This window comes from Eutrigla gurnardus (genome assembly GCF_963514095.1).
Source record: "Eutrigla gurnardus genome assembly, chromosome: 17".
NCBI classification, from domain to species: domain Eukaryota; kingdom Metazoa; phylum Chordata; class Actinopteri; order Perciformes; family Triglidae; genus Eutrigla; species Eutrigla gurnardus.
The window spans coordinates 9,742,156-9,758,507 of NC_139928.1; the positions used below are offsets into that span (position 1 = coordinate 9,742,156).

The 16,352-nt window shown below is 42.8% G+C and overlaps 2 protein-coding genes and 1 pseudogene across 3 annotated transcripts; all 3 read right to left on the minus strand.

Moving 5' to 3' along the window:
- On the minus strand, window positions 1-1,626 carry LOC311027626 (annotated as a pseudogene). The gene is made up of 2 exons (XR_014599346.1): window positions 1,253-1,626; window positions 1-624 (listed from the first exon to the last, which is right to left on the minus strand). The product of XR_014599346.1 is annotated as an uncharacterized misc_RNA (transcript).
- Window positions 1,627-1,811: 185 nt separating this feature from the next.
- On the minus strand, window positions 1,812-5,977 carry nup42 (nucleoporin 42). Its single transcript, XM_084031724.1, has 7 exons — window positions 5,684-5,977; window positions 4,397-4,751; window positions 4,204-4,292; window positions 4,038-4,114; window positions 3,800-3,886; window positions 3,567-3,663; window positions 1,812-3,246 (listed from the first exon to the last, which is right to left on the minus strand). Exons 1-7 carry the CDS (start codon window positions 5,883-5,885, stop codon window positions 2,726-2,728), a joined length of 1,428 nt encoding a protein of 475 aa, XP_083887850.1. The 5' UTR covers window positions 5,886-5,977; the 3' UTR covers window positions 1,812-2,725.
- A 1,084-nt stretch (window positions 5,978-7,061) lies between these two features.
- Window positions 7,062-12,955, minus strand: LOC311027852 (gasdermin-E-like). Its single transcript, XM_084032024.1, has 10 exons — window positions 12,762-12,955; window positions 11,360-11,585; window positions 11,077-11,269; window positions 10,638-10,815; window positions 10,383-10,503; window positions 9,981-10,070; window positions 9,122-9,243; window positions 8,829-8,979; window positions 8,668-8,738; window positions 7,062-8,282 (listed from the first exon to the last, which is right to left on the minus strand). The coding sequence occupies exons 2-10, from the start codon at window positions 11,568-11,570 to the stop codon at window positions 8,049-8,051; spliced, it is 1,371 nt and encodes a 456-aa protein (XP_083888150.1). The 5' UTR covers window positions 11,571-11,585; window positions 12,762-12,955; the 3' UTR covers window positions 7,062-8,048.
- Window positions 12,956-16,352: the final 3,397 nt, after the last annotated feature.

Below are 16,352 nucleotides of genomic sequence, written 5' to 3' on the forward strand. Positions count from 1 at the left end.
CAATTTGAAAATTTCACTTTATATGACAAAACATCAGAAAATATGTTAAAAATTAGTATAATGACTTTTCTTCAAATAAAAGCAATATGCACAATAAGAGCTTTACTTTTCCTGCAGCAACATGTCAGCTGGGGGAGGCTTTAAAGGAATCTGGCCTAGACTGAACCCTCTTCGCCTTGAACTGATTCAGTTCCTCTGGAGTCATATTGCTCTCATGTGAAAACAGACTGTCCCCTCCGGCAGACCCGGCTCCTGCTGCAGGAGGAGCAGCGGCCGTTCCAAACCCACCACTCGCCTGTCCAAATACACTGCTTCCTGCCGCAGCGGGCGCTGCTCCGAAACCGCTCCCGAATCCTCCTTCGGTTTTTGTTGTCGAGGATTTAAACCCTGAGGCAGAACCAAATCCTGAAGGGGCCGCTGGTTTGTTGGTGCTCGGAACAGCGAAGGAGAAAGAAGAAGAGGAGGCTGCAGTGGAGGAACCAAACCCAGAGGGAGGTTGTGTAGGAGCGGCTAAGGCAGTGCCAAAACCCATGGAGGAGGATGGTGCAGCCGAGGAACCAAATCCACCACTCGGAGCAGCAAAGCTGAAAGTGTTGGCCTGGGCTGGTGCTGGTGCCCCAAAACCTTCATGGTCCAAAAAGATGTAGAATTAACACAGGAGCAACAGCCGGTATGGATTTGATTTCCTGATCAGCATATTAAGGCAGGAAATGTTGTAAATGTATCTGCTCAAACACTGTATTCATGAGAGATGAGGGGAACAGTTCTTTCTCGAGTAGTTACATACGTCTTTGTGTATGTTGCATGACTCTACAGCCAGAAGCTGGCTGGAAGAGTGAAATGAGGGGGAAAAGCTAGTCTATGTCAAAAGGTAACAAAATCCACCTAAAAGCAACTCTCAAGCTTACTATTTAATACACTATATCTTGTATTTTCATCCATACATAAGGCAAAGTGTGATCAGCAATTAGCTACTTCGGCCAGTTGCAGATGCAATAAAGCAACATTTACGAGGTAACTTCAGTATTTTTCAACCTGTTGTCTCCTGTTTTTGTAACTAAGTGACCAATAGGGACAACAATTACTGACATTGTTCCAGTATTGAGAGTGCTGCAGACAGCGGCCTCTAAACAGGCTGCAGTGTAATCCACTGGAGCTGGCACCGTCATTAAAGGCCCACTAGCAGTGCTTGTTTTTGCCATGACAGGCTCTGGGTTGTTGTTAGAAGTGTCTGGCACGCTTTAATCTTCACCTTTGCTTTCCAAGCTGGCTGCAGAGGATCCAAATCCAGTCACTGAACCAAAGCCACTTGGAGGTGCCTGAGGTGCTGGGTTCTTTATCTTTGCCAACTGCAAGATAAGCAAATATAAATACATGTTTACTTCAAAATAGATTGAAGTTTTGTTATAGTAACTGTGTTGTAACTTTCAGATTAGCACTGGGTATTTCTCGGGGTGCAAAGTAGGGGGAACCTACCAGAGAGGTTACCGTCTCTTTATCGTATTACCTCTCAGGGTTTGTCAGTCCAGTCTCATCATGAACCATTTATAGGACTCAATATGTAAAATAGAGAACCCTTATTCAGAGCAATACAATTAAACTAAACCAATCTGTTTTTATTTGGTCAGAGACGGCACTTTAGTGAGGCAAAAACATTTGAAGACAACAAAAGTTATACCAAGGATTAATCTTGCAGCATCACATCCATTAAAAATGTTCATCAACCAAATCATTGCATTAATACTTTTCCAAACCTCCAGCATAAACTACACCAGTGACCAAACAAAAAGCATAACATCAAAGTCCAGTTTGTGTTTTCAATCAACCTTAAAGGAATCCAGTCCATTCAAAAAAAGCATGAAACATAAAAGTCCAGTTCAGGTCTTACCTGTCACTTTACCCAACCACAATATTCCTCAACTCCGCTCAGTCTCAGAAGCAGGGAAACAGATTAGGCTCTCACAGTTAGAACATTATGATCCCACACAAGAGGGTAGAAAAGAAGAGAGACGATGAAAGATAATGTAGGATCGTACCGTAATGTAGGATCAGTCAAGTCAGGTTGTCAGTCAGGATAGTTCATCGGAGGTCCAAGCAACTTCCGCCTTTCCGAAACGACCAGGCTTTAAACCTGTTTTTAGGTTCTGTTGCATTTGCCATCCACAATGCAGCGTGTGGCAGGACTGTGAAGAGAAGACCTGAGCACCACACACCTGGTACTCACTCATCTCAGGGGGGGCAAGGATGAATACAGTCCCGTTGATTGTCCCAACAACCCCAGGGCCGTTACAGTGTGTGTGTGTGTCTGTCTCACCAACACGGTACTGGTGGTTGGATTCATAACCTTCAATTCCTGGACGTTTTTTTCGTAATATAGATTACATAATCACACATATGAACCATCAGAAACTTTGCTTATCAGCTGATAAGTATATCATCAGCCTGCCAACAAATAGGAAACGGTCAAATTGGCAAACCGATTCAGGACAACCGTGCAAGATTTGAAAATATCACTTTATATGAAGAAACATCAGAAAATGTGTTGTGTGTAGAGTGTAGCTGTACATAAAGCAGGATTTGCATTTACACAAAAATCTTGAACGTCAATTTTCCCTCCCAGAATTGACCTAAAGTATTTAAACATTAGCCATATCTTAAACATTTGTGTGACTTTTGTTTAAATAAAAGCACTATGTAAAACAAAATCTTAACTCTTACTGCATCATCATACCACCAGCATGTCAGCTGGGGGAGGCTTCAAAGGAATCTGGCCTAGAGTGAACCTCTTCGCCTTGAACTGATTCAGTTCCTCTGGAGTCATATTGCTCTCATGTGAAAACAGACTGTCCCCTCCGGCAGACCCGGCTCCTGCTGCAGGAGGAGCAGCGGCCGTTCCAAACCCACCACTCGCCTGTCCAAATACACTGCCGCTTCCTGCCGCAGCCGGCGCTGCTCCGAAACCGCTCCTGAATCCTCCTCCGGTGTTTGTTGTCGAGGAGAAATTAAACCCTGAGGCAGAACCAAATCCTGAAGGGGCTTCTGGTTTGTTGGTGCTCGGAACAGCAAAGGAGAAAGAAGAAGAGGAGGCTGCAGTGGAGGAACCAAACCCAGAGGGAGGTTGTGTAGGAGCGGCTAAGGCAGTGCCAAAACCCGTGGAGGAGGATGGTGCAGCCGAGGAACCAAATCCACCACTCGGAGCAGCAAAGCTGAAAGTGTTGGCCTGGGCTGGTGCTGGTGCCCCAAAACCTACATGGTCGAAAAAGATGTAGAATTAACACAGGAGCAACAGCTGGTATGAATTTGATTTCCTGATCAGCATATTAAGGCAGGAAATGTTGTAAATGTATCTGCTCAAACACTGTATTCATGAGAGATGAAGGGTACAGTTCTTTGGGAAACAGTTTCCCCAAAATGTTGAACTGTTTCTTTACCCTGCTTCTGCTAGAATAAAGCAACACTTACGAGGTAACTTCAGTATTTTTCAACTTGGACCATATTGTCTCCTGTTTTTGTGACTAATAGGGACAACAATTACTAATACGTGTCTGGCACCCTTTAATCTTCACCTTTGCTTTCCAAGCTGGCTGCAGAGGATCCAAATCCAGTCACTGAACCAAAACCACTTGGAGGTGCCTGAGGTGCTGGGTTGTTTATCTCTGCCAACTGTAAGATAAGCAAATATAAATACATTACAAATATATTGACGTTTTGTTATGGTAACTGTGTGTGTGTGTGTGTGTGTGTGTGTGTGTGTGTGTGTGTGTGTGTGTGTGTGTGTGTGTGTGTGTGTCTCTCTCACCAAAGCTGTGCGGGTGGCTGGATTCATAACCTTCAGTTCCTGAACTCGGCTTCTCCACTGGTTGAGCAACTGATTGATACCATTAACCTGGACACATAAAACGGGAGGTCAAACTTTGAGATATCACCCGTCATCTTGCTGAAAGGAATAATTGAATGTATGCAGCAAAGTCAAGCCTCCTCAGAAATACGCAGAAGAAGGTACTGAAGACAAATGAGACACGTGACACTACACTTACATAGCTCTGCAGATCTCCAGAAGCTCTCGTGGAGAAATACTCCAGCCTGAGCTCTTCCGGAGAGAGATCGGTGAAGCCTGTAGACAAGAAATATCAAACATGATCGGGTTAAGCTCCTACAAACAACAACAGAAATAGTGTAATTAAATGTGCATTTGATACTGACCAGACAACGGTGTCTTGAAGCTTGAATAACAGGAAAAGGCCCACTGCCCTGAAGTCTCCCAAGCATCCATGTCCATCTGAATGATCTCCCTTGGTGACCGTGAGACAGATATCACATGATTTAGTTCCTCTTGACATTCATTTTAATACTGCACAACTTAAAAAACAACAACAAAAAAAACAGGCAGACTCACAGTTTTTTGTCATCATCTTCCTCTCCGGCTGTCACCTGCTGTCCTTCTCCCCTTCCTCCCCTGTCAAAGGTACTGGGAGTTCCAAGCGTTGAATATCTGTTTTGAGCAGAGAAGCTGAAATCGGAGCTCTTGTTGTTATCTCTTCTCCCCCCACCTCCTCCTCCTCCTCCTCCTCCTCCTCGGCCCCAGTCATTCTCTCCTTCTCCTCCTCCTCCTTCTGCTCTGCCCCAGTCAGCTCCTCCGCTTCCTGCTCCTCCTCGACCCCATTCCTCAGTTCCATGAGAGGAAAAAGACGAAGGCTGGATATAGCCTGCTTTTTGCTGGGAAGGATTCACCCAAACTCTGTTTCCAAAACCTGAAACCAACATGCACACAGATATCCGTCAATCTTGAGACAAATTGGAGGACATTGTGATTCTACTACTGCCACATATCGCTAACTTCATCTAAATGAAAGGGTTTTTGTGTGAAAGTGTTTCTGCTCTAGAATTGACTGTTTAGGGACAGAGAATGCTGTACTGATCATAGAAATACATTGGACTTGAGCAACAGTATAGCTGCAAAGATTAATTGATAATTTGCAAACTATTAAATGAATCTACTTTTTTCGTTTGAGTCATTTTTAAAGAAAAAAAAGTAAATTTTCTGATTGATTCTTAAATGTGAATATTTTGTTTTTTATTTAGTCCTCTGTGACAGTAAATAACTATCTTTTAGTTGTGGACAAAACAAGACATTTGAGGACGTCATCCCAGGAAACACCGACTCTTCAGCATTTTATAGATCAAACAACTAATTGATTAATTGACAAAATAATTGACCGTCAATCGACAATGATAATAATTGTTCGTTGCAGGCCTTACCTACAGTCCCGTACGGTGTAATGATAACAGCAGACATTGTTTTTTCTATTATATCATTACACTATCTTTAGCTGTGCCCTCTTTATTGTATTGTCATCGTTATAACTTTTAACACACGTGCAAAGTCTGCGGAAGTTATCAGTGCAGCCAACACATGATACAACACTGGACCTAGAGGCATTTCAGCAGTCGATTCATTAGACAGGATACACTTTCAAATACGGAGACTGAGTACACATCAGTTGAGATTGAGTGCATGCTAGATTCAAACCTAGATTCTAGTTTCCAGAGTAACGAGAAAAGGACGTTAACTGCTAGTTAGCCATCGACGCTAACGTTAAACTAGCTAGCGCAGAGTTTCCACATAGAAACACTTTGAGTAGTTCAACCTTAGCATTACTTGTTTCGCCTTGACGTCACCCACCTCCTCCTCCGCCTCCTCTGGGCTGCTGCTGCTGCTGAGCATGAGAGCGGTTGTAGTTGTTGTTGTTGTTGTATCCTCCACCTCCGCCACCGCCACCTCTTCCCCCTCCGCCACCTCCTCCTCCTCCTCCTCTCGGGTGCTCATTCCAACATTTGTCGCCGTAACGACAACGACCCTGGAGAAAAAAGTTGCACACTGTCATTTCTAAACGGCGTCGGTCGCGTCTCTTCTCGAGGTCCCAAAGTTTCCGTGCGACTCGGCTCACGAAGAGGAACGCGCTGATGTCGCAGGAGATTTACGTCATCACCTCATATCCTGTCCACCCTGCCTAGCGACGTGTTATCCTTCAGTTGCTCTTATAAATAATTACATTTGTATGTTCTTTTTTGAAATATTAATGATATTGTATTATTGTATTGTCGACCGATTTAAAATAAGTTATAAATATATTTAATTCATAATAAAAGCTTTAATAGCGACAACGGCGACCCCACGTGGTGGTTTGTATTAGAAAACACACACACTGAACATCCATGCAACATTTGATGTGATGGCCACAAAGTTTTCTATTCAACGGTCATATTTCACTGCATGGGAGATTTTAAAAAACATGTGATGGATAAACTACAAATGATCTGCTTCATGGGCCAGCTGCATATTTTTAATACGCATAAGGTAACTTTTCTATTAGCAGTTAGTCTGAAAATATTTTCTATTTAATTAAGAAGGGAGGAGAAAAAGAAAAAAATACATCTCGACCATAGTACTAGACAGTACTGATGTGTTTTGAGCTTAATAAAAGGTCCTGCAGGCCCACACAGGTACAATTATTCTGTCTGACTAGACTTCTTAATCTGAGCAGAGCTCAGGCCCAGAGCAAAAATGTACTGTTGAGCCACATAATAATAATAATAATAATAATAATAATAATAATAATAATAATAATAATAATAATAATAATATTTATTAATAATAATAATAATAATATAATATACAATTTTAATATTTCCAACCAATTTAGAAAATAAGTAGATTTTTCCCAACACCAGTTGTTACTCAGTGAAAGTGACACTTTTGGGGACCTGTGGTTCTGACAGCGTGGGAGAGTAGCTAGTTTAGTAATCCAGCCTTTGCATGCTACCAAAAGTGTACCAAATTAACTACCTGAGGGCATACACTAATAATAAAATGCTGTTAGTTGTCCCACCCCAACAGGTGCAGCAACAGCGAATATTTCATGGTCGATGAACATGTACACACTGTACTACGAAAAGGTCTAATCAGCCATATGTGAAAACACCCATGTCATATATATTCATTCAACTTCATATAAATATGATAATTAATATGTTGACAATATCAGACAAATTATGTTTGAAAAAGTTTAATTGTTTATAGCTTTTTAAAAGAGCAGAGCGGTTAACCTCAAAAGTACCCTTTCATTAAATATTTCCAAGAGATGAATACAATCCCTCATTTTACATCACATTTCTTCATCTTTGGGAGATACTGTTCGTGCAATATCAAAAGCTTTATTCGCCATTGTAAGGAAAAATGATACAACTTATAGAGCAAAGACACATAAAGCGACCTAAATGCAAAGATCTGTCAAAATATGTCTATATATTATAAAGAAAAACCTGTTGTTTTTCTTTCCATTCAACAATAAAATGTTCACAGACATAAAGGAAAGGGGCGATAAGGGCCAAGAAAGGCAGCTTCAAATACAGATAACATACACATGAAATATGACCCCAATACGTTATTTTTATATAATGTAACTTTCTTTTTTTTGCATTCAATGCCATTATTTCATGGAATGTTAAACATATAGATCTCTTGATAAATAAAATAGTTTAATAGCAAATCTGTTGATCAAGAGCAGTAGCAGCAATACAATTTAACTTCATTTAAAATATAAAAAATCCAGCAAGAATAGCCGCACTAGCTTTCAGCTCATGAATAAATGTATAAATGTTATCAATGCTGTGGGCTGTTGGCAGCCAAAGCAATAATAATAAAAAGACATATTTCTGTAAGGTGCCTGATCAACTACAAACCTCCTTAAAGGTTACAAGCAATAAGAGTGAGACACGTCTAAAAAGAATCATGTCAGAGCTGCACCAAAGTATCATTCATCTTATATATAATATTTTTAAAAAGTGCTAACTAAGTAATACAAATATATAGAAAAAACAATATGATAATAGTAATATATGTAAGATATATTAAAATAGTGAACATGAAAAATATATTTTAAAAATATATATAAAGATTTATGCTAAATAAACTCTAAAATAAAGAAAGAAATGAAGGAAGTATCACCCCCAGAAAAAGAAAAAACGTGTACGTGTAGACACTACTACTACTTTTGCCCTTTGCAGAGCAGGGACAATCCCCGTAGGCTGAGACTGAGCACCAATTGGAGATCTCCAGCTTCATTTCCCGTCTCTGTCCACAGCCTGTTGCTGTCTCTCTTCAGCGTCACACCGGTGGAGCCGAGCAGCTGTTCTGCCAGTTGGAAGGCCTGGTTGTCCTGCAGGGGGAGCGGAAGACTCTGGATGGAGAGAGGCTCCCTGCTCTTCTTTAACCTGCACATCTGGTGAGAATCAGAAAAAGATCTTCAATCCTAGACCTTATTATGAGTCTACAGCCAGCAGCTTGCTAGCTCACACCTGGATCTTGTTACCTTTGGGCAGAGCAAAGGTATCCTTTTCCCCCTTTATGGTAAGCTAACCTAAGCTAAGCATCCGGCTGCTGGCTGTAGCTTCATATTTAGTGACAAGGACAAAGAGGAATCGATCTCTCTGTAATCCAACTATAAGGAACAAAAGTATTTCCCAGAATGTTCAACTATTCCTTTAAAACCAAGGAAAAAAATGCAATTTTTCTCAAATAACGGACACTTTTTGCCCTGATATAATCAAATAAATAAATTACAATAATAACATTTTCAACTCATGTATATCAGAAACAATACTAACCAGCGTGTCGAAGGCCTCCACAAAATCGGGACGGCTCTCGCTCAAGAGGCTCAGGGTTTGATCAGGCAACTCTACAGAGAAAACACAATAAGGTTAACTTCTTGCTTTGCTCAAAGCACCGAGGGACCAGCAGCTCTCTTCGGTCTGCAGTTTGCTCTCACCTTCTAAGGCACTGACCAACAGGTGAGCAGCACGCAGGTGGGCAGGTATGTCTGGTTGCTCCAGTATGGCTGACAATGATTTTCTCTGACTCTCTGACAGCTCCTCGTGCTTGGCCATACAAAGTGTCTCTCCACTGCACAACTCCTCCAGCTAATAGAGAGATGAAGACATGGAGATGAAAAATGCAATATGTTATTATACTGTCATTAGACAAATAAAATAAACTGGTTTTGTCCACTTGAGTAAGTCTACTTGTCCCCTGAGAGACCTGTCACGTCAACGTGTCACTCACCAAGGACTCCATAACAGACAGAGCCATCCTGTCCTTCAGGGTCTCTTGGAGTCTCTTGAACAGGGCGCATCGCTTTGACTGAGGGAGCTCTGCCAGAGGTGAAAGGTCCATTTCCTGTGATCCTGTAGCAGACCGGGAGATATTGTATCAGATTTGAAATTGACGCTACACCAACATGCTGCACAGGATTTCACAAATAGAAATAATCCCATGATTTTATATGTATTGTCACAATGGGATTTTGCTATGGTGTGTGTGTGTTTCTGCTCATGTATTTTCAGAGGTGCACTAGAGAGGCTGGGCGGGGCTGCTGCTAGCCACACTCCTGCCACGCAAATCTGTGAGTGTTTTTGTGAATCGAAACAGAGATTGCCTTGTGGGAGGGGGGGATCAGTTCACTTAGTCACATATTCAGCCTTCGTAAGAGAGATGCGCAGAGTTTTTGACCATCCCGTTCAGGGATCTGAGGCCGTTAACAGGCATCCTGGTTGCACTCAGAATAAAATCTGCTCACCCAACCTTCTAGTCTGGCGTCTGCTCTTGGGTTCTTCCCCTGCACCCACATCCACCCACAAAATGTATGACATATAGTTTAAGCTCCAGGTTTTACTACTGAGGCTGGTCAGCCCAACCTGATGCAAACAATTCCTTCAAACGTCATTTGTGTCGGGAGAAATTGTACTTCCATCACTTCCCTAACGTCTCTTAACAAACACAAAGCAAAATAGGAAGTGTAAATGACAGTTGAGCATTTCTCATTAATGACTAACTGGCCAAATATATGAATGAATGGACACAAACCATTTTTGCGGTGCACTCAGAGGAACTTTCACTGGAACCTTCTGCTCATTGCACTTACCGTCCACCACGAACAAGTACTCAGGGGATGGCAGGGACACAGGCGCGTCTGCCTCAATGCCTCCTATTGTGCCAGGTTGTAGGCATATGTCTGAAAATACACACAGCACCATAGATATCACACATACGGTCAAATGAATGCAACCGCCTCAAAGGTGCTTATTAGTAAAAACATCATCTTCAAAATGATGAAATAATGGCTATTCCTATGAAGTGAAGATGGTTGCCTAACCCTCTACTCCGCTTCTCTATTCCATGCAGTATTTACTGTAGTCATGGTGTAACGTCAACATGTTACTCCACAGTTCCAAAAATAGTTTAGATGCAAAGCTACAACATAACAGTGTTATCGAGGATTTGGTTGAATTGGAGAAAATACAGAAGTGACATGTGATTCACTCACCATAGTGTCCATTCTTTTTAATCTCCAGTTCCAGGACGCTGTACGCAACGACCGTGCCGGAGGGGATCTCCAAGGAAACATCACTGTCCGCCTCAATATTGTTGCTGTCTTTCACATTCACCTGAGAGAACACACACACACACACACACAAACAACATTTTCAGATTGAAGAAGAAATCGTCATCACATTTAAACTGGCAAACTCTTTTGTATGTATATTATAAAATTCCTACACTCAACTCCACCCACACCCACCTTGAAGGAGTTGGACAACATGTCCAACAGCCCGAGCAACCCCTGAAAGGTGCACTGCTCGTTTTTCGTCTGGGTGATGGAGCAGGAGTTGGTGGTGAGGATCCTCTCCTTCACCACCGCCAGCACATCGGCCCGCTTCTCCAGCTGCTTCACCAGCGGCTTCTGCATGTCCATCAGCCTGATGAGAGGAGAAACCTTTTTAAAATCGGTGCTAGAAAATGTCTGTAGCATTTATCAGTCATCGAGTGAGTGCATCATTAAAGACAAGACAAAGAAACGGGGCGGACCCAGTGCAGCTTTTTAAGAACAGACACTGTGGTTTGAATGCTACTCTTCTGCGGTGTCACAGAGGAACCACCTCATTCATAATTAAGTCATCATCCCGTCGCATTTGCCCCTCCATCACGTGCAAATAACAGAAAAGGGAATTATTTAACACCTGCTGTTGGAGTCTTGTAACAGTTTCTTCACGCCCAGTTCCTCTTTCTTTAGCTTGCCAAAACATGACTGGAGCTTGGAGGTGCCCTGCCCCTCCAGTGAAATGGTGCCGGGGCCAGCCTCGGTGTCCAGCTTTCCAGAGACTTTGTCTATGAACGTCCCTTTGTAGGTCAGGAATTCTGTCTCAGACACATCTGACAACACATGAATGCATTAATATCCACTTTCTCAAATCAAATATTACATTCATGTAGCTCGTGCAATGTTCACAGCACCCTACATACCGGGAGTGAGCACCTCGTCCCCCTGCAGCAAGTCACTGAGGGTGAAATCTGTCGGTTGGTACTTGGGCCTCTGCCAGAACCAGATGCGGTTACGTTTGACGACCAGTGCCATGGGGACCAGTTTTTTGGAGTCGTTTACCCGGGACACGTGGATGAGGCTTCCTTCTGGGTCAATCTGACGGAGGAAGTTGGCAGTGGCTTTGGAAAACATTGCAGACGAGGACAGCTGGAAGAAGAGAAGAAAGACTCAAGGCTTCAATTTGAGCTTATTTTGTCCACTGGAAGGCAACGAGAGCAAAGACGAGAGCGCTGGTGTGCTGTTACCCAACTACTAAACCACTAAGGGTTTTGACCTGACTTATGAAGACAGGAAGACACTGTGTGGGTATTTATGAGTATCCCTCACACGACTCAATCAACTGTTGCATGACTCACAAGGCATAAAGGAAGTCCCCCGGATACTGTTTACATGTTAGTGTGGCCTCAAACAAACACACGCATGTTGGCTCACTAATTCTGCTGGCTCAGCTTTCAAACCGTAAATATTTAAAGTAATCAGGCGTGAGGGGGATTTGCTCTGTGAGGGGAAAAGATGGGGAAAGAATAGAAGAAAGTTTCAGCTGTGTCCCCGTTGGTTTGATTAAAGTTAGACTTAACAAAAAGAAGGCAACGTTGGCTTGAGCACAGAGAAAGAGGCCAGTTAGGGAAATACATTTAAAACAGGGAAGAGCTCAGACCTCCTCAGCTTTTCTCCTGGATCAATATAATTCCCCCCCCCCAGGGGTGTGGACAACACAAACTCCCCTTGACTTGATATGTTTTCAGCGTGTTGCGTCATATTTGTTGTTAGAGTTGATTTCTGAAAGATGTTTCTAAATATTTAGTTTAGTGTGATCTGGAGGAATACCAAGGTAATAAAACACACTATTGAAGGAACAAGCTTTTAAACTAAACTTGTGTTCTGTGTGAGCAAATATAATATAATGCTTATGAAGTATACAGATGCATAAAGTAGATGAAAGTAAATTGTCCCATAAAAATCCCTACCAATGTCTCTACAGCATTTTTGCCAAATGACAACCACACACACATACTTGCGCGCGCGCCAGGGAGCGCGTGCCTATTTCCCGGCAGCCCACTTTTTTTCCCCCCTTAATGTAGCCGGGGCTGCTGGGAGCCGTGCGTGTTTGCGCAGTGATGTCAGCCAGACGCACGAGCCTGGACGCATGACTCGGATTATGAGTGCGAAATCAAAGATATAAAGTAGTGGAAATGTCATATTCAAACCCAGCATAATTCATATGAAACGCACCACGTTGGGGCTGAGATAAGAGTCAATTTCTTCATTTTCTCTCCTCACCAAAACACACACTAATGACACATTTACGCAAATGCCGCTTACCTCAGACGGGTTCAAATAAACAACTCCACGCTCGTGGTCAACTCGAAGCACAGTTGTCAGTCCGGAAACGGGACTAAAATAGTCCAGTCCTCGTTATTAGAGAACGAGTGCAGACCGACGCTGGTGGCTGTGGTGTTGGATCAGAGCTGCGTCTGAATGTTGGGAGGGAGAAACACTGACAGTACATATCCACTTCACAGAGCGGACCGCCTCCTCCTCAGACTCTCACTGGAAACTTAATTGTGATCATATGAACTCTGGTATTGTGTGTGTGTGTGTGTGTGTGTGTGTGTGTGTGTGTGTGTGTGTGTGTGTGTGTGTGTGTGTGTGTGTGTGTGTGTGTGTGTGTGCGTGTGTGTGCGTGTGTGTTTGTGTTTCAGGACATGAGCGGACTTGCCTCCTGATTTTCTGAATGAATCAAGAAAAAAAATAGCAATTATAGTCATTCATATCTTTTGGGATTATTTTTTACAGCCAGTCCTCAGATGTAAGTAGGCCACGCAGTAGCACCATGTGTTGGTGACAGCCAAGACCACATCCTTTTAATAATAAACAACCCCCAGGCTGTGAAAGTTTGGTGAAAGTTTCTATGTGTTCGTGAGTATGCCAACATCATACTGAAAGCAGGTGGTTAAATGTCAAATGGGTGGCATCCCCGTTTAGAGTAAGTGTTGTTTCCAGAAATAATCCGTTTTGATTCAAAGTGAAATGATGACGGGTTAGGAAAATGTCAGTGTGAAAGAGTGTGAGAGTGTGAGAGTGTGAGAGCAACAGGTTGTGGTTAGGTGATAACTTAAGGCTAACAGGGAGGTGTCACTTAGATGTAGAGATAAAATAGTCCTCAGTTTCGTGGATGCACTCACATGCAGAAGCATTATGTAGCTGTGGCTGGTTCAGGACTACTGGCTGCTTAGGGCCCCTGTGGCCCCCCGGCAGCAGTGGTAGAGGAAGTATTCAGAAGTTTTACTAATGTTAAGGTAAAACTGTTTAATATAATGTAATGTTGGATGAGCTGGAACTAACTACTTAGTATAAAATGTGGGATTGTTACATGTGCAAGAAAGCATAACAGACCACTGTTTCCATCCCAGAGTGGTCTCACAATATTTACTTTTATTCTGAGTAATTTCACCCAAAAAAATAAATAGAACCGGCACACATTGCCAGTTAAGAGTCTTCTCCCGTTTTGGGTCACATTACAATAACCTAGAAAGGACCCTGATACATATGAGTATGAGGGAAAATGGAAACTTGATGACAGAAATGGGAAATGTTGCTTCAGATAAATACGTACCAAAAGCAAAAAAGATGTCATGGTTTACAAGTTGAGGTGTGTATTTCGTCAACAACAAAAGAAAGAATAGAATAGAATGCACAAAATATCGAATTCAATTCAAAATACAACATATTCCGGTTTAAATAGGAGAGTCAACCCAGATCCAGACAGTCAACACAGATCATCTTGAGAGAAACAAAGTCAGTTTTGGTGTGTGACTTAGTTTTCTTTCCGTTATCATGTTTAACAAGGAATCAAACACCTTCCTGCAACGGCAGAAGACAAAGACAAACCTCAATGAAGAGCGTGATGTAAGTAAATAACTTTATCAAGCTGTTTCTGTTGGAAGTTAGATAGGTAGATGTATAACCACAAACTTTTTCCAAATCAATACCATAATATGGCATAAGTGTTGCCTAAAAATGAGAATCCCACACAATAAAAATGCATTGCGAGTGATGTTTCCACGGAAACCTATTTTGTTGTGGATTACATTTGCCGCTGACATATTGAAAATGTATTTCAATTACAAGTCAGCAAAGGTCGACCTCTGGAAAAAGACAAAGAGCTTTCACCCAAGAGACTGGTGTCAATGCATTTTGGTTGCCTAAACATGTGATTCTGTTATTGTTTTGTTTCAATTTCAGTCATTCTAAGCCAAACCCTGATGGTTTTTTTCAGTGTTAACTGTAGTTTTGTAGCATTCTTTTTTGTTTTTGTTTTGTTCATTTCAAATAATACAACAAAGTCCAATTTTTTTTTAAACTTAATAGATGTTTATATTTTCTTTAACAGCCACCAGAGGAGCACAGTGGCTCCAGCATTCAGTCCATGATCCGAGACGTTGAGAGAGCTGAATTGGCTAAGACGGCTGCACAGATCCAACACATAGAAAGGATGCTTGCTTCACAGAAGGCAAATAGGGATGCTGTTCTGAAGAGATTGGGATTCTCCGCTCAGCGTTACAACCTCCCTTCACCTCAGTTCTCCAGAAGGATCCCTGAATTCCATCTGCAAAGAAGGAGGCTCAAACCCATCTTAGAAGAAGAATACAGGGGCAAGGCGTTCAGGACCAACCAGGCATCGGAAGAAGACCCCTTCTTTCAGAAAAAGCTGTATCTGGGCAGTAAGATGGCAATCATTTCCTGTGCGGTGGCTAAGCTGACAGCCAGAAACAGCCCGAGCTCCTCCCTCAGCTCCGCGGACTCACATAATCCCAGTGCTGTGAGGACCATTATCCAGATCAGCCAACTCACCACTACTCCTCCTGCTCCTCCTCCTCCTCCTCCAACAGCAGCAACCAGGAGACCAACTGGCCTCCCAGTGAGGACTGTGAAACGTGGTGGAGCGGGTAAGTACCGTTGAGTGATGACATTTCCTATATGGGAACTTGAATGGAAATAGGTGAAGATGCAGTTACAGTAAACGCGTGGACATTTGGGGTAGCGTAACTATTTCTTTTGGTGTGAATCCGAACAGAAAAGGAGGTAGCTGGGGGATACAAGCTCCAGACAGCTCAATCTCAGGTGGAGAAACTTGCAGAAATACTAGAGAAGTTCAACCTCCTCCACCCTCCTCCACCTCAACCACCAGCAGCCGCCAGGAGGACCCCAGCAGTGACACCCAAGGTTCCAGCACAATCATCGACAGCTGCCCCATCCAGCAGAAGAGCACCTCATTGTTTGATCCGGGCGTTGACATACAAGGTCCCAGCACCTCCAACATCAGCTGCCCCCCTGGCCGACAGAAGACCTCCCCGCGTGCCAAAACGCCACCACACACAAGCTGTTGCAGGTCAGGATGATCTCCGGCCTTTGACCAAACCAGCAGAGAGCCTGTTCCCCTGCTTCAACCAGCTGACCTCAGAGGACCGGTAAGACGCTACAGAAGTGTAGAGATGGATTTTTAACAAGCGTAACCGGCAGGGACAGAACAGTCTGTTGTTCCTGAAGCAGTGATTTACACAGTTCAATCATTTGTGTTCATTTAGGGAGAAGAAAATGGATGGATTCAAGTCCGTCAAGAGCTCAGACTCAACACCAGTCAGCACTACGGCAGACCAAACTACACAGTCTGCCTGCCTGAAGAAGTAATGTAGACATTTCCCTTTTTGTGTCTTTGTGTTGCATGCCGTTCTTATTTGCCCATTTGTGTACTTTTACTGTGTATGTAGAAGTATTGACGTTTTCTTTTTTTAACATCTAGGTGAATAACCAGCACACTGCTGTGGCCTGTTCTTCAATGGAGACCTAAACAGAGCTACACATCGACTTGGTAATAATTAGAATGTAATAAAAAGAATAAAAATGTAACAC

Excerpts from the sequence above, each read along its gene's own strand:
- nup42 (XM_084031724.1), bottom strand. The coding sequence starts at position 5,885 with ATGACAGTGTGCAACTTTTTTCTCCAGGGTCGTTGTCGTTACGGCGAC. Across the intron at positions 3,887-4,037 it reads CTGGAGATCTGCAGAGCTAT|GTTAATGGTATCAATCAGTT; the intron begins GTAAGTGTAGTG and ends TTATGTGTCCAG. Across the intron at positions 3,664-3,799 it reads CAGCCACCCGCACAGCTTTG|TTGGCAGAGATAAACAACCC; the intron begins GTGAGAGAGACA and ends CTTATCTTACAG.
- LOC311027852 (XM_084032024.1), bottom strand. The coding sequence starts at position 11,570 with ATGTTTTCCAAAGCCACTGCCAACTTCCTCCGTCAGATTGACCCAGAA. Across the intron at positions 11,270-11,359 it reads GGACGAGGTGCTCACTCCCG|ATGTGTCTGAGACAGAATTC; the intron begins GTATGTAGGGTG and ends ATGTGTTGTCAG. Across the intron at positions 10,071-10,382 it reads TAAAAAGAATGGACACTATG|ACATATGCCTACAACCTGGC; the intron begins GTGAGTGAATCA and ends GTGTATTTTCAG.